The sequence below is a fragment of the Pseudonaja textilis genome, chromosome 3, assembly GCF_049901715.1.
Source record: "Pseudonaja textilis isolate UNSWEBS1 chromosome 3, rPseTex1.2, whole genome shotgun sequence".
NCBI classification, from domain to species: Eukaryota; Metazoa; Chordata; class Lepidosauria; order Squamata; family Elapidae; genus Pseudonaja; species Pseudonaja textilis.
Genome location: NC_141992.1, coordinates 154,730,185 through 154,753,085, shown reverse-complemented (window position 1 = coordinate 154,753,085; position 22,901 = coordinate 154,730,185). Strand labels below are relative to the sequence as shown.

Genomic DNA, 22,901 nt, shown 5'->3' with positions numbered 1-22,901 from the left:
CCACACAGGGCAATTTTTTTCGGTAAATTGAAAGCTACAATAAGAAAAGCTTTCCCCCTATTTTTATGATCCATTTCTCCACATGACCACTTTACCATAACAAGCTACTTTAAACTGGGCTGGTTACCTGTACTGAAAAATACATAAAGATGTATAAAGTTATCCACAGAATCCTTCCACATCAGGAAGAGGCCTACAGAGGTATCTTGAAATAAAGCTCTTCCTGTTAATATAGTAGACCCCCTCATACTGGGAATGAGATAGTGCTGGGATAGGTTGAGGTGGGTGAGAGAATTTAATGAGGGATAATATATTGGAAATTTAGCTTTGGGGCAAAGTTTTTCATTTTTACTGTTTTAATAGCCTTAATATAATGTTCTGTTGCTTTATGATTGATATTGTTTTGTTAATTGGGAGCTTCCCAGAGTCCAATGTAAGATGGGCAGCTGTATACATATTTAAATAAAAAATACATTTTTATAACTTCAGGAAGTTCAAGTTGCATAAGGAGATCATTTATTTTTATCCCACCTTGTTGTTTTTATAAAGTAACTCAAATTCATACTCCTTCCTCTTCCTGTTTTCCTCACAATAATTTGGTGAGGGCTGAGAGAAAGTGACTGGCCCAATGCCGCCCAACTAACTTTCATGCCTAAGGTAGAATTCAGTTTTCCAGTTTCTAGCCTGGTGCCTTAACTATTAAATTCAAATTAATCCCTGTACTCTCCCAAAGAATTAGTTCCTGTTGCTCCATCTTTCCTACCGGTCTTCTGCCATCTAGATTACAAAGTTATTTTCTTTAAATAGCATGGATTTCTCAGTGAGGAAAGCATTAAAATAATATTGTGTACTGATTTTTGAATATGTTTTCAAATGCATTGGTCATGCAGGCTGTCTCATGCAGCATCAATTTATGGTACAATACTGTCTCCTTGGTAATGATCTCCAGAGAGACCTCTATGAGTGCCTTCCTTACATGGCAAAGACTTGATGGAGAAATCATTCTACTACTGTAGGTATGTAGCCAACATTCTGTCTCATAGAAAAAATCTTCATAATGACCAGACTCTATGCTCTGACCTACTTGTTATTGGAAGAAGTATCATATCCCAGTTCAATCCATATATTTACACCCCTATAAATACAAATGGCACCTGGAAGCATGCCTCTTTAGGATAGGATTTCGTATTCTCAGCTCTATAGCAAAAGAGCTGTCCTTTGGAAGAGCATTTATGCATTGCATAGGGGTTACTAAGTAGAATCTCTCCTTTCCTCTTTTTTTTGTAGTGTCATTGAATCCTGCCTGAGAAAAATGCTGCTGTTCCAATAAACAGATATTTCTGATAAATCTCAACTATATATTTTTGTATTATGTTACAAGACAGTATTTTAAGTACATAATAAAATGCTGAATTTATCATACTGTCCCCATAAATTTACACAAATGTTTTTTCATAATCTCAAAACGCTGTATATTTGTTCCCTAGAGATTTGAAGGTAACAAATATCTCAACACTCAGTTGTAACACACTATACCAAACCTGCAGGAGAGGCAGGCAAATCCTCAGGCAATACTGAAGTCAGGAAATAAATGTTGTGCGTTTGTGTATCACATCTAGTTCTGGTGTAAAATTTGTCTGCTAGTGGGAATTTGTCACAGTCTGCTGGTAGGCAGGATATAATGCAGTGATGCTCCTTATTCTGTCTTTTGGTTCACTTGCTGAAAATTCTTCCATACAAAGTTTCTTTTACTGGATTATATTAGGTATCCTCAAGATAACTCACAGTTATGTTGAGATGCATCTAATGTCCAATTCTTTGCACAGTTGAAATTGTAATGTAAATGATAGTAATCTTTCTATCCCATATTTCATCCCATAGTCATAAAGAATCAGGGGGTAGAGATGCTACCATGAGGCTGTGTTCAGGCAAGAGTGAAGAAACCTCCCCCAATCCACCAAGAGGCAATTCAGTGACCAATCAGGGTTACAGATGTGGCCACATGACATGAACTACATTTCCCAGGATACCTTAACTACATTTACCATGATGCATTCCCTTAAGGGGACCGCTCCCAATTCCTAACTAACTGTACCTGGCTGGACAGCACACTCCTAATCTCTTTATTCCATGGACAACCTTCATTAACTTCTGCTTGCATGGCAATGTTTTCTTCTGGACTAATAGACTCGCATTATTTATTGTGCATAGGATAGCTAAGTGTGTTTTCTTTGGGGTGGGGCTTGATTAATAATGATCTGATCCCTTAAAGTTCCAATGCATTTATTGAACTATTGAATGACTACTACTTTGCAGTTTTAAAGATAAAGAACACTGACAACAAAAAGGGATGTACAATATGCTTCAGATTGGCAAGATTCTCCTTCCATAGAATAAAAGAAAAAAAGAATGTTGCTAGATTGCTGTAGTATCTTGGTATAATATATTTGATTTGGGAATAAAAGTTTATTGATAAAGTATTCAAGATACCCACCTGCTTGTATATAATATCATGAAACAGGTTTTAATTACTTTTGTTATATTTGGATTTATTAACAGAAGGAGACACCGCTTGCAAATGCTGCATTCTGGGCTGCGAGAAAAGGAAACTTGGCACTGCTTCAGCTGTTGTTGAATAGTGGGCGTGTTGACGTGGACTGCAAAGATAGTGTAAGGGGTTTCTCCATGGAAAAACATATGATTTGCATCTGTTTTCATAATACATTTTGATAGGAAAGACACAAAACTGAGGAATGTATTAATTTTAGTTTCTAACTTTTGCTTAAAAGGAATTGCCAAAGAATTTTAATTGCAGTTTGCAGTTCCGTGCTTGGAACTTTCCGTATTTTTCTCTTCCTTAAAGAGAATCTAATTCCTCCCCCCCCCCCACCCCCCATCACTGACTTACTGTTAACTAGTGGGGATGTTGAGGGGGAATTCCAAAATCGAGGCGTGTTATTTGAATGGAAACTGACACATGGAACAGGATTTGAAAGTGCTAATGGGTGCTGTAGCCTGAATTTGTATATTCTCTCAATATTGCTTCTCTGAAAAGTTTGAAAAGTTGAAAAGACAGAATTGAAGTATTATGCTTCTGGCAGGTAGTTCTTGACTTATAACCACTTGTTTAGCAACTGTTTGAAGTTACAGTGGCAGTGACAAAAATTCCAGGATTCAGAGTGGCATTTGGACCAATATAAAGTAATCCTTGACTTACAGTGGCAATTGGGACTATAATTTCCATTGCTAAGCAATGTGATCATGATCTGTGATAGCATTGCTCGGTGATGGCAGCCTGATTGTCATCAGTAACTGAATCACATGGACATTAAGCAACTTCTACCGACTTTTCATAACCAAAGTCAATGGAGAAGCTGGTAGGAAGTTGCATGTCCCAAGCTGAAAGACAGATAAGTTACTGTGCTGGGAGTGGGTGGGGGAAAGAGGTGGAGGAAGCAAGGGAGAAGGTGTGAGAAGCTACAGTGGGGTGTACTAGAGGTGCTGCGTGGATTGGGGGGGCGCAAGGGGGTGTACAAGAGATGCTGTATGGGTTGGGGAGGGGGCACAGACATGTGCTACTGGTCAGGATGATACAAATGCAGAGGAGCTGGAGGAGGGTGCATGTGTGAGGAAGACTTACCTCAGCAACTTGCAACTCTCCCCCAATGACTTTCTGGGAAAAATGGAAGTTCAAAGAGCATCACAAATATGGAAGCATATATGCAATAAATAAAAATAAATAAATTATATCGAATGTAGAGTCCTTGGTGTTCTCTGAGCTCGATCGTTTTCTTGCAGATGTTTCATTACCCAAACTAGCTAACAATGCTACTAAGGAATGGGGTTGGCTCTCAATTTATATTCTAATGGCTTTCCCTGTCAGTGTTGATGGGAATGTAGCATACTAATCAACTAAAGCCCTCAAAAACATCCTAATTAAACCAAATGACCCAACAGCCCCTAAAGAAAAAAAGGAGTCATCTATAACCTACAGTGCAAAGACTGAAATAGCCACTGCTTAGGACAAACAGGCGGAAGACTAGCAGAATGCATCCACGAACACCAACTAATAGTTAGAAGATATGATGAAAACTCTTTAATTTTAGAACATATGGAAAATGTAACCATATTTCAACTGGAAACATGACCATTTTAGATCAAACCAAGTCCCAAAGTGCTAGAGAATTCCAGGAAGCCTGGCATTTGGCACATTGGCCATCAATAGACATATAGATATAAAAAACATCTACATACTATGCAAAAAAGACAATCTACAACCAAAACAGGAACAAAAAGACCAAAACACCTCTCCATCAGCACTCAACACCCAGATGAGCATAGCTTAATACCAAGATTAACATCAATCAAGAAGTAAATCATACTCCAATCAAGGAACTAACAAACAAACTAACAATAAATAGTCCAAACAAAGAGTACTACTACCAAGTCTGACAGGGCAAGCTACTAAGTTAATGCAAACCCCATTCCTTACTAGTATTGATAATGTTACCTTGTTTGGATAATGAAACATCTGCAAAAAAAACCAGGCTCTGAGAACACCAAGGACCCTTTATCACAACCCTGAGCTACAAATACTCTTTTTTATTCAGATATTGAATGTCTGTTCTTGCCTATAAGCATATTGGCCTAGACTTCAACAATGTAAAATACAGAGTTACCCAAAAGTATTTTGTCTTCCATTTGAGCCTGAAGCTTCAGAGAAAATAAAAGCTGGCTCCAGTTTTCAGGGCCTTTTTTACATATTTAAGGTATTTACTGTATTGTTTTGTGCCCAGCTTGGTTCAACAGCCCTTATGGTAGCATCATACTATGGCCACAAAGAATGTGTACGAGAACTGGTGCTGCAAGGAGCTGATATTAATCTTCAGAGAGAGGTATGTTAACTTCTGTATTTAAAAAAGAAGTGCCCCTAGGGATTGGTTTAATTAAAAATTCAGCACCCCATTGCATATTTCAAACACCTGCTATAGACATTAAGGATTATTATTTTTAAAATATTATTACTTTTGTAAGACTTTTATTACGGTAGTCTCACAAATGCTATCCCATGATCTCAGTAATCAGAGATTCTTTAGCAAGGTTTCCACTTGTAGAATGAATGGAAAACCAATTTGTTGCTCTACAAATGCCTTTTCCACACTCCTCCTATGTCAGAATGTTAGGAGCATCTTCAAGACACAGGAAAATATGTTCCTCCCCTGTTCCATTCTGCTGATGGAAGATCTTTTAGATTCAAAAAAACCTATAAATAAGCTGAGAGACTTCATAATACACAATCTAATTACTGCACAGAAGATTAGCAAATTTCATTTTGGTTTGTATAGATAAAAGACAAAAGGCCTGAAAAGAGTAGTAGTTTTATTACAAATCGTATTATCTTTGACAAAACTTGGTGGATTTGATATTCTGAATTTTCTTGGATTTCAGGCATTTGCTGTTAGGTTTCTATATAATCAAGGGATATGACCTGCTACTGAACAAGAGACATTTTCCTAAGAATGGGGTTTCCAATAACCCTTTTTTAATCTTCAATTTTCTATGATCTTTAAGTCTTTGTGTGAGTAGGGTTATAGGATGTAATGATAAGGAAATAATTATTGTATTTTCATGAATCTTGTTCAGAGGCAGCTGTAGGGACAAAAAGAGCTCTCAACTAAGAATGGACTTTACACTACTGTGTAGAAAAGAGCCATATAAGGATTTTTTAAAAAATCAGGAGTTATGATTATGATGGTTATGATTGTTGACAAGAAATAATAGAAATATTTAAATCATAGCCTGGGAATGAGAGAAGCCAATGCCATGGAGAAAGGGGATAAAATTTGGGTTATCAGGCCATACCAGTAAAGTTGTAAATAATGAAGAGTTACCTATATGGAGTTGACAAGAAGGGAGGGTGGGGGAATGAGCAAAATTAACTCTGCTCCTGCTCCTAACTTCCCAGAGTTGCTGGGATATAGATAGCATATAAATGTAATTTATGGACATGCCTTTCTGATAAATGAAGAAAACATCCTGAAATCTTCAAAAGAATAATCTGGTAGGAATATCTTGATTTAGGAATGGTTGCTGGTAGAGACTTCTGGTTCAGCACTTTTATCAATATCCTTTTTAAACTTCTTACATATGTTTTGTATGAAATGCCCCTTCATATTTGGTAATCTATGGGATTTCTAATTTTCATTTTAGAGTGGAGCCACTGCCCTATTCTTTGCTGCACAACAAGGCCACAATGATATAGTGAAGTTACTCTTTGAATATGGAGCTTCCACAGAATTCAAAACCAAAGTAAGAAATTATGCTTGGCTTCAACATGTTGGTGAATTTAGACAGCCAGGCAGGAAGGAAAGGCGACTGTTTTCTTCTGATTCAAGGCTTGGCATGGATAACTGACAAGAGGCCCGCATAATAATTTTGCTTCTCCCTGCATAGGTCTCTGCCAGGACATTAAGTTGTGTGCAACTCTTATTGCTCAGTTTTCATTATATAAGTATCACTTAATTTGTTTGTTATTTTCATCATTTCATGTGGAAAGGGCAAAGCCAAAGCTGACAATGAAAGCAAACTTTAGAAAAGAAATACAAAAGATTTTCTGCTTGAGTGACAGATTGGAAATGTATGCAAGTCACAGTTATGGAGACTGTATTAGCTCGATTTAGAAAACAAAACAATACTGCATTTTCTGTTTATTAGGGACAGGAATGTGCTGGAGATTGGGTGCTGTAGTTTGTCACAGTACGATAGCTGGGAATGATGGAAGCTGTAATGCCACATATCTGGGGAAACATATTTGGGGAAAACTACAGTATCCCATCTGAGATTTTCTTACTTTTGCACTTAATAGGAGGCATCCAAATCTGCAGATATTGTTGCCATTGTAGATTTCTGTAGATCACTTGTTGAACTGCTTTCTCTTTGCTGCAAAGGAGCCCATAACTCTGCAAATGGAAGAAACGGTGGAGTGCTAAATAATACACAGTACACAGAACTTACATTAGTCCTAGTAGTTACTGGTGCTGGGTACTGGTCCCCATCGAGTGGGTGCATAATCTGGGGGGTCCTTCATGGCTCCTGCTGAAATATCAGATAAAAGCTATTCTTTAAAGTAGTAGCATATTTTTGCACAAAAATCCGAAAAGAAGATTTTGCATTTCTCTGAGATCTAAAATATTTCTTTCTAATCTTTTTCAAAATGCCCTTATAAATTCTGAAATGTTTTATAATCATATTGATTTCTCTCACAAAGTTCTAATTAGGTAGGTCACTGTTTATGAAGTTGTGCCTGTCTTAAATATACAATAAACCTGCAACAATATGGAACTTGAAAATGAATCTGATCCTTCCAGGTTCTCTTTGGATGTAAGACGGGTGGGATTCTACCGGCTCGGAAAGGTTCGAGTGAACCAGATGTTAAATTTACATCTGGTTTGCCGAACCGGTAGTTGAACCGACCTGCTGGCCACGCTCACCCTCCCCACCCCCTCCCAGGAGTCTCCACGCGGCCCGATTTGGATGCAGGTAAGTGCAGGGTCCGCATGGAGGCTCTGGGAGGGCGAAAAACGGGCCAAACCAGAAATTCTGGAAGTCAGAAACGTGCCTGTTTCTGGCTTCCTAATGCTCTCTGGAATCAGGGGGAGGCCATTTTCACCCTCTCAAAATCCTGAGGGAAGCCTCTGGACCCCGGAGAAGGTGAAAAGGGGCCCTCCTAGAAGTTCCGGTAGGCCACGCCCACCATGGCCACGCCCACCCATCAACCGGGCAGCGAACTGGTTGCTAGGATTTTTGAATCCCACCCCTAATGTAAGACGCAACAGTTTTATGTGAGGAATTAGCAGCACAAGATCCTATGAGAACTTCATCATGTAAGAGAAAGCTGATACAAACATCTGAATTTAGGCCACAGAACAAATAGTTTAAAGCAGGACAACAAAAGAAAACCAGTATCTGGCTTTAAAAGAAATAAAAAATTTTCTGAAAGCAACCAGTAACAATAAAAATGCTTGTATAATAAAACCAAATCCATAAAATACTAAATACAGTAGGGAACATTTAATAAAAACTCTCAAGAAATCTTAGATAATCCAAAAAATAATAGAATGTATCCACAAAATAAATCCACCAAGAGGAGGGAGAACATCAGCCATAACCCAGGAATAGTAGAATCGTTGCATCTTGTGCCACAATCTATAGTAAGTAACTTGGTGCACGGGTCTTTCCCATCAGATTGAAGATCCATCATTCAAATAAGACAGTTGTCCTCTGTTCCCATAGTGCAAAGAAGTGGATCAGATTATACCAGGTTTGGCTTCCTCCTTCAATTATGTGTTTTGGAAGAACAACATTTTGTCTGAAAAGACCCACAACAAAAAAACTGGACCCTGGTAGATAGGGAAAAAGAAAAATCAAATAATTTTAATTAAATGAATTGCACTTAATATGATTACTTTGCATGTATTTCCTTTTCCTTTTCTATTATTAGTTCAGTAGCACCTTTTTGAAAGGACCATTGTGTCTTAATCTAAAAGCTTTGGAGAGACAGTTTTGGAAATACAAATTGTGTACCCCTGACTTGCATTAAGTATTTTGTTGTTTCTGACATCCTGTTCTATTAATGTGGAAACTGCATTTTACAGGAAGTAACCCACTGATTCACTACCTGTTTTCTAGGGTTGCATGTAAATAGAAAGCTAGTTGAATTCAAATCAGAAACTCCTAACATATGTTTACCTAGAAATTCAGAATATAGTGTTTGTGTGGCTTGAGATTTCAGCACCATATACAGTAACACGTGGCTGTTCAGCTTATTAATTGTTTGTGCCCAAATATCTTGGAAGAGTTATGACCAGTATTGACTAATCAGTTCAATATGCACAGCATCTGTTGTAAAACTTAATGTATTTGCTTTCTGGCTGAAAAGGTCTCTTGTGCTTCTTCGTCACAGCAAAGCCTTTTTTGGGTAATTGTTCTCTTCATTCTGAGATCTTTGTGTGCAGTTGTTCTAAGACTGATGTAATTTCTCAGAGTTTCCAGCATGTTTGCCAGCAGCACCAATACTGCTTCAGTTTCTAATACAGTGCAGATGTGACCAACTTTTTGCCAAATTTAATATGAAAAGCGGAACTCCATCCCAGGGATAATTAGAGAAGGTACATACATTAATATGAAGCACTATATGCTATCTCCCTAATTCATTTTTGCAAAGCCACTTAGCCACCAATTAGTCATATGTGCCTATTATGGAATAATTGAATTTTGCATTGTTTTCCTAAAATAATATTGTCTTTTTGCACAAAAATATAGGCTTGCAATTAAACGTATGGTACAGAATAGGAGTGTCAAACTCAAGGCCCATAGGCCGCATCTGTGGTGTGGAGTAGGAGCTTTACTGGGACCTTACTTACTCATGAAATTCAAGTTTGAGGAAGGGATAAATCTACCACTCTATCTAGAATCTGTTGGGTTCTATCTTCTATTTGAGCAATTGGTAGACACTTTCCCCATTGGCATGGAAATACATAAGATGCTGCACCCTAAATTACCCAACAGTAAACTCTTTGAATAATGTCATTTATGATTATTGAAGACTGCAGCCCAACTGTTTGTAGAGAGCCAACTGGTGTTGTTGTATTTTATGCTAACTCATGGATTGGACACCTTTAAGCTAGTTATCTGAATGTGCATAAAACTCCTGAGAGCACTTTTAGACTGGTGACGTAATTTAGGTAATCCACAGTATGCATTCAAAAAAAACCCTGACTCTTACCAGTGTGTGGGGTAGATAGGATATTTTGCGATTATATAAACATGCAACTGTTTGGAAAGGCAAGTATGATGAGGTTATTAATTGCCATAATAATTTAATTAAGGGACACTTTGTAGCCTGCATGTGATAGAAGTGAAAATTTGAAATTATTTCCTGTCATCTCAAGCTCCTGGAAGATTGTTAAATGATCAGGGCAGAATTTTGTTTGCACTATATATTCTATGATGCTTCATTTAGTATAAAATGAGGGCAGAATATACAGTATATGTAGTTGTCATACAAGAACAGGTATGACAAAGGAAAAGTGAGGAAAGAGCTCTAACTTTACCAGATTTCCCAACTTTAATCTGCTATGGGAATTGTGTAGCCATTTTATAGAACTGAATGTGATTTTATGAGTAGTGTCCTGTTATAGCCATGGTTTGAATAAGGAACAAAGCATGATGCGAACGGCTTTTATCTTAAAATACAAGTTTGCTTGAAACACAAATTATAGGACATTTTAACAAATGCAGGTGTGGAGCAATGAACCTTCCTCATAGCTTTTCTTTCTGTGTGGTCTGTCACGAAAGACACTGTTTCCTTAGGTTCCAAAATTGAAAGTAAAGCCTACTGATGTGGTGCTTGAAACAGTTTGGGGGAAATGGTTGAGCCCTGCTTTTGCTTTGCGAAGTGAACCTAGCCGTAGTTCCATAGAAAGCCGTGTTTAAAAGAGTAAGATATTCCATTGTTTCTTACAGTTTGGCCTTAAATGACACTTCTTAATGCTGAAAGCCAGGTTTCTGCTTAGAGGAAGGAAAGAGAAAAGCACAGCCAAATTTTCCCTTTACAAGAGGCCACTGAATATAAATCTATATGGGGGTATATTGTAATAAATGTAAAATAGTAGCTGTTTGTAAGTTAGAATAAGATGAGCATAAGATATTAAGAGAGGTCTGTTTCCAATTAAGGTTCAAAATGTGTTTTTAAATAAATAGGAATTGGGATGTATTTTCAGGGAAGCATGTTATAGCCACATAAAGTGAGTTTTTCTACTCATGAATTACGTGCTAAGAAATGTTTAGCAGTTACTGCTCTCTGAAACTTTCTCTTTTATCCATTTGTATTCTTTTCAGGATGGTGGTACTGCTTTGTTAGCTGCTTGTCAATATGGGCACATGAGAGTGGTGGATACCTTACTCAAGCATGGGGCCAACATACATGATGAGCTTTATGTGAGTTTCCCTGAAATGTAAATTCATTATTTCAATCTTCTTTTCCATCAGTGGGTGAAAACTGTTTCCGGGATTCCATTTTTTTTAAGTTTTCACAAGAAAAATCTTAGAAAGAACACCATCTGTAAAGTGCGCAAAACAGACCTCTCTTTTAATTGAAATAACACATTCCACCAGGACACACTGGAAAGAGGTAGATGTGCACTCTTAGATCAAAATACTTACATCTAAAGGTATGCATGTATATAATTGTAAGAATGGTTTGCTAGGGATGTTCATACAAAATTATATTGATTAAGAAAGTGATTAATAGCACACTTAGTAGTTTAAATTTCAATTTTCAAAATATTTTACAGATTAGAATAAGCAAATACAATGTGAGGCAAGAAATTTAGATTGCATCTCCCAAATGTACAGTATACATTAAGAGAAGGCCAGTGAATATAGAGTTGTTTCACTTTCTGTATCATTCTGTTCCACGATCAATCAGTTTGCACTCTCAAGTTCTTTATTTTAAAATATAAAGTTATTTAGGTCCTTTTTCTGGGGCTAAAAAGAACACATCTGTTTTATTATCTATGTGACAGTCTCTCAAATAATTGAATATATCTGGAACACCAAATTAATACAATCTCTTCAGTATGTTTGTAGAATAAGTAATTCAGATTTAGCTTGTCCATGAGATTGTCATAGCAATTAGATTTTTTTAATATTTCCTAAGTTAAAAAATACCTTCTCTTTACTTAGCAAACAAGAACCTCAGGTTTTGCGTATCTCTCTACTATAGTGCTGCTTTAATTTATGCCATGCAGAGAATTTGTTTAAAATGGTAGAATCTACAATTCAATAACCATAGTTTGCATAATGTAAACCAGAATGGGACCCTTTTAGCAGCTGTGAGTTACCCTTGATTCTTTCTAGGCTGAGAGTTACACTCAGGTTATGGGTTGTGATGAAACAGAGGAGGGGAAAATTCCTTTATTCCAGTCCAGACCTTTAAAGAAAATACTTTTTTATGTTTCAAATATAAATTACTATTTAAAAAATAATTTATATATATATATGGATCTTTGGTTGTTCGGGTTTTCTCCCGCGTAAGATTCGAAGTATCTAGGCAACGTTTCGATGAAGTTTCATTCATCATCTTCAGGCTTCTGTCTTCGGCTCTTGCTTCTCTTCCTCCTTGCCAGAAGCGTTCACATACAAAGCGCTAACTGCCCCTCTGACCCTGACAAGCCGCCTCCTTCCCACTGAGCATGTGAGCACTTCTGGCGAGGAGGAAGAGAAGCTCCTGAGGGCAGGGGCGTGAGAGAATCTGTTGGTGCTGTATATTTCTTTCTTTCAGGGCATTCTATTTCTGGATATTTAGAGTAGCATATGAAGTTAGGCTGGAATTTTCAAGCCACTAACTGAGCTATGACACTTACATCTATCCACAATATGAACATATCCTTGGAATTTTCTTGTGTGTTCATGAGCTTTCCTTCAATTTGTCATAATTTGTGAGTGGGATTAGGCTAAGGCTAAGTTGTCCTTGGCTATTACAGTTTGAAAGTATTGTTTTCTCTATGAAACAGGCTAGGTGTTTAAAATCTGGCGTACTAGGCCAGTATGTGCAGTCAGTTGACATGTAGAGAATATGGACAATCTGGTGCCTATTGATAACTTATTCTGGTATGGAGTAACCCTATCCTTTGGATCTGAGGAATTTTCCTCTACCATCATTCTTTTTTAAAAAAATTTAAAAATCCAAGTTGTTGCAACTTGCTAGAGTCTAGACCAGGGGTCTGCAACCTTAAACACACAAAGAACCTGTTGGGTATATGGATACACCAACCAGGTTTGGGTTGAATAAATATGTAAACCTAGGATTAAGTGCTATGTAGCTTTAAGCAAGAAACTGCAATGTCATTGTGGGTGCGGTTGCAGGCAGTAATATAGGTAGGAAGGGAAACGTAATAGACGCTGGCTTCTGGATGCACCTGGTTCTGTTCCTGGTCTGCTGCCTGCTGTTTTGGAACATCTGCTTGCTTTTGAAGGCTACTGTGCCAGATACCATTTCAACTGAACACAAGGACTGTTTGCCTGGTGAGCTGAGGATTCAGCGTTGTCTTTGAGAGAAAGGTATCGGGAGGAGAAGATTTACAAGCAGATAAGGACATTGTATTTACTGTTAATGGACTTGATAACTGGATGGATATACTGGATAATGATATATGGACTGAATGACACTTCTTAATCTCTGTGTGCAATAAATAACTATTTTAAAACCACAAACAGTGTTTTTGTCTCCAGTGTGTGTATACTCTTGGGCCCACTCTCTCTCTCATTTGCCTGCCTGGCTGGACTGCTGCTGCATACTCTGCTTGGGGGTTTATCCCCAAACACTAACATTGGTTATGGGCCCAGCAGTGTGCATAGTCTAACTAACCAGGATATAGCAGTGAGAGCTGGTGGGAGTTGCACATTACTGTAAATACAAACTGTTTGTTAAATAGTTATTTTTCACAAGAGCAATGACCCGGAACGAAAGAATGAACAGGCTTTGTGCATCATAGGTCTCACTCTGTCTGACCAGCAACTCATTCATATCCGTGGAGTGGAAAATGCTGCAGACTGCTGGGATAATCTCAAAAGGATTTATGTTCGAGACAGTGTAGGAGCTCATATCAATCTTACACGGAAGCTGTTTAGAACACATCTTGAGAGGAATGGAGACATGTTAACTCATTTAAACTGTATGAAAAGCATTTTTCAAGAATTGCAAGAAAAAGAGCTTATTTTTAATGAGTTGCAACAAGTATACATCATACTGTCTTCTTTGGATCGAAGCTATGATGATTTTGTGACTGCATTAGAGGTATTGCCAAAAGACAGTTTATCAGTAACTGAGATTACCGGCAGGCTATTAGAAGAAGCCAGAAGAAGGTTTGAACGTGACCAGCTGAGAGAAGATAAGCCTAATAAAGAAGAGAAATTATCTTCAAGGCTGGAAAGAAACCAGCTGTGTAAAGTAAAGCACCCGGAAGAAGAGAATTTATCTTCGACGGCATACACAATTAAAAAGTGTTTTAATTGTGGAGGCAGAGGACATTTGGCAAGATTCTGCAGAAAAGGAAAAAGCCAGAATGTAAAGAAGCCAAAGAAATCCTTTGAACTGGCCATGTTTGGCAATTGTGATATGAAGAATGATTTATGGGTGGTGGACAGTGGTGCATCCCACTGCATCACGAGAGATAAGACAAAGTTTATAAAAATGTCTACAAGCTCACAACGTATATCACTTGCTAATGGTTGGTACCTCAAGGCCAAGGGTGAAGGTATTGCTTATTGTCCATGTTTAAACCAGAATATAAAAATGTTATATGTACCACAGTTAAAGATGAACTTACTTTCTGTAAGAGTATTAGATAAACTAGGATATGTAGTTACATTTAAGAATAATAAGTGCATACTGGAAAGAGACGGCAAAAAGGTAACTGCAGCTTTAAATGGAGCATTATATGTCTTACATGATAGTAAGAAAGGGGAGGCACAGACTGTATTTAATAATATCAAGCCTCATGATGAATGTATCCATTTATTGCATAGGCGTTTGGGGCATGTGAATTTTAAAATGCTAAAACGTACAGTAGAGTTATCTGAAGGAATAAGGTTAAAACCCTGTGATAAGTATTTGCGTTGTAATGTCTGCTGTGAAGATAAGAGTAAAATAATGCCTGCAAATAGGCTTAATGGTTTCAAAACTAAAGAACCTTTAGAAGTAGTATTTGCAGACATTATAGGTCCAAAGAAACCCAGTATGGGGGTGCTCGATATATACTGAGCATTATGGACCATTACTCTAGATATGGGTTTTGCTACCTAATGAAAAGCAAAACTGAAACATATCAACATTTCTTCAACTGGTTAAAGTTTGCTGAAAGAAAAACCAAACGGCAAATTATAACCCTGGTGACAGATAATGGCACGGAATTTGTTAATAGCAAATTCCAGAATAGATTAAAGGCAGCTGGAATAGCTCATAAGACATCTGCACCATACAGACCACAACACAATGCATTTGTTGAAAGGCGAGGCCAAACATTGCAGGCGATGACCCGTACTATGTTAACTGATTCTGGGTTACCTGATTCTTTGTGGGGGAGGCCACAATGTGTGCTAATCATTTATTAAATAATGTTGTTAACTCAACCACTGGTGAAATACCATTCACCATGTGGCATGGCAGGAAGCCTGATTTGAGTTACCTGCACACATTTGGTGCACCAGCATGGGTGCATATCCCTACACAACTCAGACGTAAAGGGCAACACAGAGCTAAACAATTATTCTTTGTTGGTTATCAAGCTAACCATAGGGCATATAGATTTTGGGAGAAAGGCACATCTAAGGTGTTATGTAGTGCTAATGCCCAATTTCTAGAGCACGTAGGATGGGATAAGTTAGAGCAGGATAACAATAACGAGGTGATTATTGAATCATACAGAAATCCCATTAAGTATCCCTGTAACTTTAAAAATAATGTAAAGGAAGAAGTACAGGAAGAAGTACAGCCCCTAGAGGAAGAAATAGCTGAGGATGAGGAACAGGTAGTAACTCAACCAAGCCCAGTAATACCCAGAAGGACTACACGTATTTCTAGACCGCCTGATAGATACCAGGCTAATACAGTGTGCCAGGAAAATAGAATCCCAAATACTGTGGATGAGATTAAAAGATATCCTTCTAAAGAGAAAGAAAAATGGTATGCAGCAATTAATAAAGAATTGAAATCTTTGAAGGATATGAAGGTATATGAAAACGTGAGATTACCTAGTAATGAAAAACCCATTGGCTGTAAATGGATTTTTAAAATAAAGACTGATAAGGATGGAAACACAATCCATAAGGCAAGGTTAGTAGCCCAAGGCTTTAGACAAAGTGCAAACGACTATGATGAAGTATTTGCACCTAGTCTTAAAGCAGCAACGTTAAGGGCAGCATTAGTGTGGGCAGCAAGCAAGCAATATATAGTTAACCATTTAGATGTGGAAACTGCTTACTTGCATGCTCCACTAAGACATACTGTGTATATGAAAAGGCCTAATGGATTTAAAGGCGACAATAATAATGATTGTTGGTTATTTAAAAAGAGCCTTTATGGTCTTAAACAATCGGGCTATGAATGGAACCAGTATATTGTAAAAGAACTGACCAATATAGGGTTTAAAGCTGGTTTAGCCGACCCATGTCTATTTAAGAGGGATAAAAATGGGAAAATATCATTATTATTGTTGTTTACTGATGATATTGCTCTGATGACGAAGACTAATGATGAAGCAAATGAAATAATAACATCATTAGCCAAGAAAATAAAAATCAAGCAATTAGGGGAGATAAAGAGATATCTAGGATTGAATATACTGAGAACACAGAAAGGTTTTAGAATATCTCAGGAAGATAAGATATCTAAATTGCTAATAGATTATAAGTTGGAACTTTGTAAGCCTGCAAAGACTCCAATGAGTCAGGATATTTGCAAAATGGATACTCAAAGTCCCAAATGTGATAAGGAACTGTATCAATCTTTGGTTGGTAGCTTATCATATATTAGCAATTGGTCAAGGCCAGATATTGCTTTTAGTATTAATCAGCTGGCACGACACAATAATGATCCGCTTCAATGTCACTGGATAGCATTGAGAAGAATCCTAAGATATCTTAAAGTAACATTACACCATGCACTGTATTTAGAACCAAAAGGTGATCTCATATTGAGTGCTTATGCAGATGCTAGTTTTGCAGCAGAAAGAGATACTAGAAAGTCGACTTCAGGAACAGCCATAATGCTGGGTAAGACATTAATAGGCTGGAAGTCAATAAGGCAACAGCATATAAGTTTGTCTACTATGGAGGCAGAATTCTCCTGTTTATCTTTATTGTGTACTGAGTTGATTATGTACAAACAAATGTTGAAGGATATGGGTATAACTGTACATTACCCTATAGTTGTACATGAAGATAATCAGGCAGCAATTCAAATGGCCACTAATATTGCAGTTAAAACGAGATGTAAACATACAGATTTGAGGTATCTTAATGTAAGACAATCTGTACAGAGTAAATTGATACAGCTGGAGTACTGCATGTCGGAGGACAATGTAGCTGATCATTTTACTAAAGCCCAAGGTGCTATTAAGCATCTAGAGAGTTGTGAAAAATATGGGTTTAGAATGTAAAGGCATTACATATTTATATCACCCAAAAGGGGAGAATGTTGGGTATATGGATACACCAACCAGGTTTGGGTTGAATAAATATGTAAACCTAGGATTAAGTGCTATGTAGCTTTAAGCAAGAAACTGCAATGTCATTGTGGGTGCGGTTGCAGGCAGTAATATAGGTAGGAAGGGAAACGTAATAGACGCTGGCTTCTGGATGCACCTGGTTCTGTTCCTGGTCTGCTGCCTGCTGTTTTGGAACGTCTGGTTGCTTTTGAAGGCTACTGTGCCAGATACCATTTCAACTGAACACAAGGACTGTTTGCCTGGTGAGCTGAGGATTCAGCGTTGTCTTTGAGAGAAAGGTATCGGGAGGAGAAGATTTACAAGCAGATAAGGACATTGTATTTACTGTTAATAGACTTGATAACTGGATGGATATACTGGATAATGATATATGGACTGAATGACACTTCTTAATCTCTGTGTGCAATAAATAACTATTTTAAAACCACAAACAGTGTTTTTGTCTCCAGTGTGTGTATACTCTTGGGCCCACTCTCTCTCTCATTTGCCTGCCTGGCTGGACTGCTGCTGCATACTCTGCTTGGGGGTTTATCCCCAAACACTAACAGAACCATTTGGACCTGTTTCCAACAGAAAAGAAAACACAAAGAGCCAATAATTTAACAACTGGTGTGACTGGGTGGGTGTAGCCAACTCGAGGTCACTCACTCGCACCCAGTCACCTCCTGTTCTGGAATACGGAGCGAGTCTCCATCCCCTGCCATCCCCCTTACCTTCTCAGGCCAGGTGAGGAGTGACGGGAAGTGGAGGGGCCAGCCAGTGGTGGAATCAGCCAATAGGGAGCTGCAGCAGAGGGCCAAAAGAGCTTCATGTGGCTCCAGAGCCACAGGTTGCAGACCTGTGGTCTAGACAGCTGTTCTATGGTTGGGAAAATAGGACGCTGAATTTTGTTAAATTCCTTAGCTTTATCCCTCTCAATTCACAATTTTGACTTGTTTTGGCTTTTGCTTTGTTGCATATGTACTGTAAAGCAGTAAATGTTACCTGTCAATATTCATTCTCTCTCCATGCATCATACCTACCAATTTCTACATTAATGTCCTGATTTGCAGATGGCTTTTTGCTGGCAGGATACATCTGAAGCTGAGGATTTTGCCCCTTGCTTTGCCTAACATTGCCTGAATATCTAAAATCAGCATCAAATGAGAATATAGGCCATAATTACTATAGGGAGATTGTTGGACAGCATATGATACATGAGTGATGTTTTTTGCTCAGTTACTCTGGGAGGAAATGTACTGTACTGACCATAATATGCATAATGTTACCAGAAATTTCCTAATCTTCTTAACAATCTCTCTTTCCCATTTCCTCCTCTTTTTCGCTTTTCTTTGCAACTGGGTAAAACATTCTTCTCTAATTATTCTCTTTACATTTCAGGAAGGATAAAGTAAATTGACTACTTGATTTATATGCATCCGTAAAATATTTAAAAATAAATTATTTAAAAATCAACAAAGTAATGAATAAAACTATGAATAAAAATAATTATATGGTTTGTTAAATCAAAGTTGTAAAAGACAGATAACAACAATCCAAACGAGCAGCGTATATCTTTTGGTGCACATTCTTTTTTTTAATTAGTTTCAAAACTTTCAATAAATAATGGAAATCCTTAGTCAAGTTGTGTTTGATATATTTAAAAGCAATGAATAAACAAAAGAATCTGATTCCCATTTGTCATATTTGTTGTTCAACTGAGCTGATAAAGGTATCTGATAGGCAAAATTCCTCTACAGGAAGACCTCAAATATACCCTGCTGGAACAATTACTCACAAAACAGCTTCACATTGACAACATCTTAAGCTAGAAGCAGACTAATTAAAGAGCATCCTTGTATTTTACTTTTATCAGTGTTGCATTTAGAGTTACATTAAGTGGCAGGAAGTGTTTAATGGATGTGGAAAAAAATCTAAAGTACAAGTGGCATTTTTGTATGCTAGATGATTAATGGGAGAAACTTCAATGGTTTTATTATGGACATTTTTATTAGTAAAAAATCAAATTAATTATTTGTGTATTTTCAATTAAGGATGGAGCTACTGCACTTTTCCTGGCTGCTCAGGGTGGTTTTCTGGATTTAATTCGATTATTACTATCTTCAGGAGCAAAGGTCAACCAGCCAAGGCAGGTAATATTCAGCATTGTTAAGATATAGATTTTGTTGTTACTGTCCCTTTATCTATCACATGCCAAAATTAATCAGCCACATCTTAATCTTCTGTTGTGATTTTAATATGAAATAATTATTTGATAGTTTAATATTTGATAGATCTTGGGTTTCCATGATAATAGGCTTTCTGCACATTGTTAAATTTGTTCTGATATTTGGCCATATGTAACGGTATGTGAGAGTGATCTTGGGAGACAGGAAGGACAGCTACAGAGCCTGCACAAGTGGTGTGTAAAAAATATTGCAGTTCACCCAGAAGCAGGCCATGGAAAATGTCTCAGAAGAGACTCTTCCTTGTTTTTTGGAGAATTAAATGTGATGGGGCCCTTGGTGCTCTTTAAGCTTGGTTGTTTTCTTGCAAGCATTTAATTACCAAATTATGTAACATCATTAGTGCTAGAAGGGATAGGGTTTGTTCTCATTTTATGTAGTAGTAGCTTGCCCTGTCGGTATTGATGGAAGTGGTGTTGGTGGTCCCTTGATTAGCCTATTGTTTATTGTTAGCTTGTTTGTCTGAGTTGGTAGTTCCTTGATTTGGGATATTGCTTAGCTCTTGATTGTTAGTCTAGTGTTAATCTTGGTATTAATCTCTGCTCATCTGGATATTAATTGTTAGCGAGTTCAGTCTGTTTCCTTTTTGGTTTTTGATTGTCTCTGTGCTTGTTGATGGCTAATTTGTATAAGTGCTGGGCTTCCAGGAATTCTTTCGTGCTTTTGGACTTGGTTTGTTCTAGGATGTTTACGGTTTCCCGGTTGACCTATGGTCGGATGATGTGTTATGAAATTAAGGAGTTTTCATCAAATCTTTGTACTGCTAGTTAGCATTCATGGAAATGCTCTGCTAGTCTTCTGCCTGTTTGTCCTACACAGTGCCTGTTACAGTACACTGTATGTTGTTATATGTTGCATGAGTCACTGTATGACTGCTGTTTTTGCTTTTGAGGGTATTGGGTCTTTTGACTTAAGAAGTTTTGGAGGGTTTTAGTTGGTTTGTGTGCTATGGTGATGTCATGGTTAATATTATTCTGTTAATGGTTTCTAAGATGTTTTTGATATATGGCAGTGTTATTCTTTTCACAGCTTGTGTTAGTTGTGCTACATTGGCATGAGTGTTCAGGCAATTTATTGATAGTTACATGGCTATCCATTTTGTTGGAAGATGTTTTATAGATTACCCGTTTCCTTTTTCTGATTTTCAGGTTTGCTGTAGTATGTTTGTGCTCATCTAAATAGTGTTTCTCTTGTGGGAAATTGGATTGTTAGTTTGGTAGTGGAGCACTTGGGTATGATAGACTTGTGTTTTAATTTGCCATCATTGCCTCCAGTGCTGAGGATTTCCAGGAAGGGTAGCATATTGTTTTCTATGTTTCTTGTGAATTTTATTCCTTTGAAGATGTTATTGATGGTTAGTATGACAAATCTACGTACTATATTCATACTTTGGATTCTACTCATGAAACTGCTAGAGATTCTAGGCATTATAATCTCTGCTATGAGTCCTGAAAGTAGTCCCATAGGTATTCCTTTGATTGATTTGTTGCTATATTTGTCCCTCAAATTGAAAATATGTGGTCAGGCAAAGGTTGAATGATATCCATGATTATGGATATTTCAATCTTGATGTATTTGGTTAGATCAGGTTTGCTGTATAGTAGTGCTATCATGCATTCTATTTTTAATTCTGGGTCTATGTATGTAAAGAGTGATATCATATCAAATGAGAAAATGATTTCATCTTCAACTATTTTCAGGTCTTTGATTATTTGGAGGCACTGTATTGGGGAGTTGATGGATTATTTATTTCCCTCTCTGAGGTGTCCAAGCTTTTTTGTCAGTTCTTCGGTGATGTTGTAGGTTGGGGTCTCTGATAATAATACAATTGGACAGAGTTTAAATGAAAAGAGAGGAGAAATACTTCAATGTAAGCTTACAATAAAGATTGAACTAGTTCTCCTGGTTGTGCTTCATGTCTAGATTATCTTGCATAGCTGCTCAGATATTCTTCTTTGAACTATCAATCTTTTATTAACTAGAATCCATTTCTTCCAAACAGCAAAGGAGATATGTGTCACTAAAAGGTTAGAGAATGCATACCAATTCAAAGAATCTAAATAATGTTACTGTTTCATTCCATCAAAACAGAATACAGCAAAAAAATTGATATATTTACATACATATAGTATAGTATAGTGCCATCTATTGAATAAAATATATAATCATGCAATATTATGTAATTGCTTATATAGATTTTATTACATTACTAATAAATATCAAATATAATATACATAAGCAAAGCAGCATAGACATATCTCAGTGTAAATAAATAATGTATTCATATGACTAATCCCACTTTCTAGTCTTAAATGCTTCCTTTCCAAGTATATGAATCTATTATATGCAGTCCTCATTTAACACTGCTAATTGGGACTGGAAACTGTTGTTAAACAACATGGTCATAAGCCATAAAATCATGTAACCATGCCATTTGGTGATGGCAGTTCCAGCAGCCCTGGTTGCCATCAATAAACAAGGACTGAGTACTTTGTTAAGTGAAAACTTCACATGACCGTGACTTCTAACTTCCTGCCAGCAAGACTTTGCTTGTGAGTGGCCAGCAAGAAAGCAAGCAAATCATGATCATGTGGCTACTCTGCAGCGGCCATAAGTACAATGACTCTAACTATCATTCATTCAACCCATTTTAAGTTCAAAGTCACTGAACATGTCATTAAACAAGGAGCCCCTGAATAAGGTAAGGTACATGTGTATAAACCTTTATTTGTTCTCATTATGATTTGGGTTTTTTTCTTTGTTTACATCTCTGTGCAGTCAGATATCCTATATAGGAATCTGGTATCTCTGTATCCTTAATATCTTGATAAATAAATGTCAAAATAATATATACTAATTATTGGAAGTAATTAGAAATTGGCTTCTTAATTATAGGCCTACTTTATTTGCCAACATGTGATATATCATAAATGAGTTGAAAGTTTCCCATTTCTTTTTATGTGTGGTAATACATTAGTTGACATTAGATATCATATAAAATGGAATTAATTCCTGTAATGATTAAGCTTATATTTCTATTCATTTCACATACTCTTAGTTAATCCTTATTATCTTTGAAACAAATCACAATCTCTCTTTCCCGTCTGTGTGATCTGGTCGGCTGGACAGAAAAGTACTAGATTAGTGTTCAGAAAGTTTGAGAAGTTAGAGACATGGAAGAGAATTGCAGGAAACTGAGCTGCTTAATAGATTAATAAATTTGCTGTTCCAAGTGTCCGGCTGCAGTATCTAACCCTATTCTACCATGTGTTAAGAAGAATGATTTGTGGATGGTTTTCGAGGAGAGAATAGATGGGATGGAAAACAAAGCAAGAAGAATTCACGAATTGCTTTCCTTAAATTAGCCTACATTAAATTAGTAAGCACA

The 22,901-nt window shown here is 37.1% G+C and overlaps 1 protein-coding gene across 3 annotated transcripts in view; it reads left to right on the top strand.

Annotated features, from left to right (window-relative positions):
- Nucleotides 1-22,901, top strand: part of ANKRD29 (ankyrin repeat domain 29) — a 31,948-nt gene that overhangs the window by 1,033 nt on the left and 8,014 nt on the right. Inside the window, exons 2-6 of one of the 3 annotated variants that reach the window (XM_026699293.2) lie at nt 2,560-2,670; nt 4,797-4,895; nt 6,211-6,309; nt 10,900-10,998; nt 19,322-19,420. In XM_026699293.2, the coding sequence (XP_026555078.1) occupies nt 2,560-2,670; nt 4,797-4,895; nt 6,211-6,309; nt 10,900-10,998; nt 19,322-19,420 (507 nt within the window). The remainder of the gene's footprint in view (nt 1-2,559; nt 2,671-4,796; nt 4,896-6,210; nt 6,310-10,899; nt 10,999-19,321; nt 19,421-22,901) is intronic. The other 2 variants (XM_087931169.1, XM_087931170.1) reach the window with 2 other exon arrangements.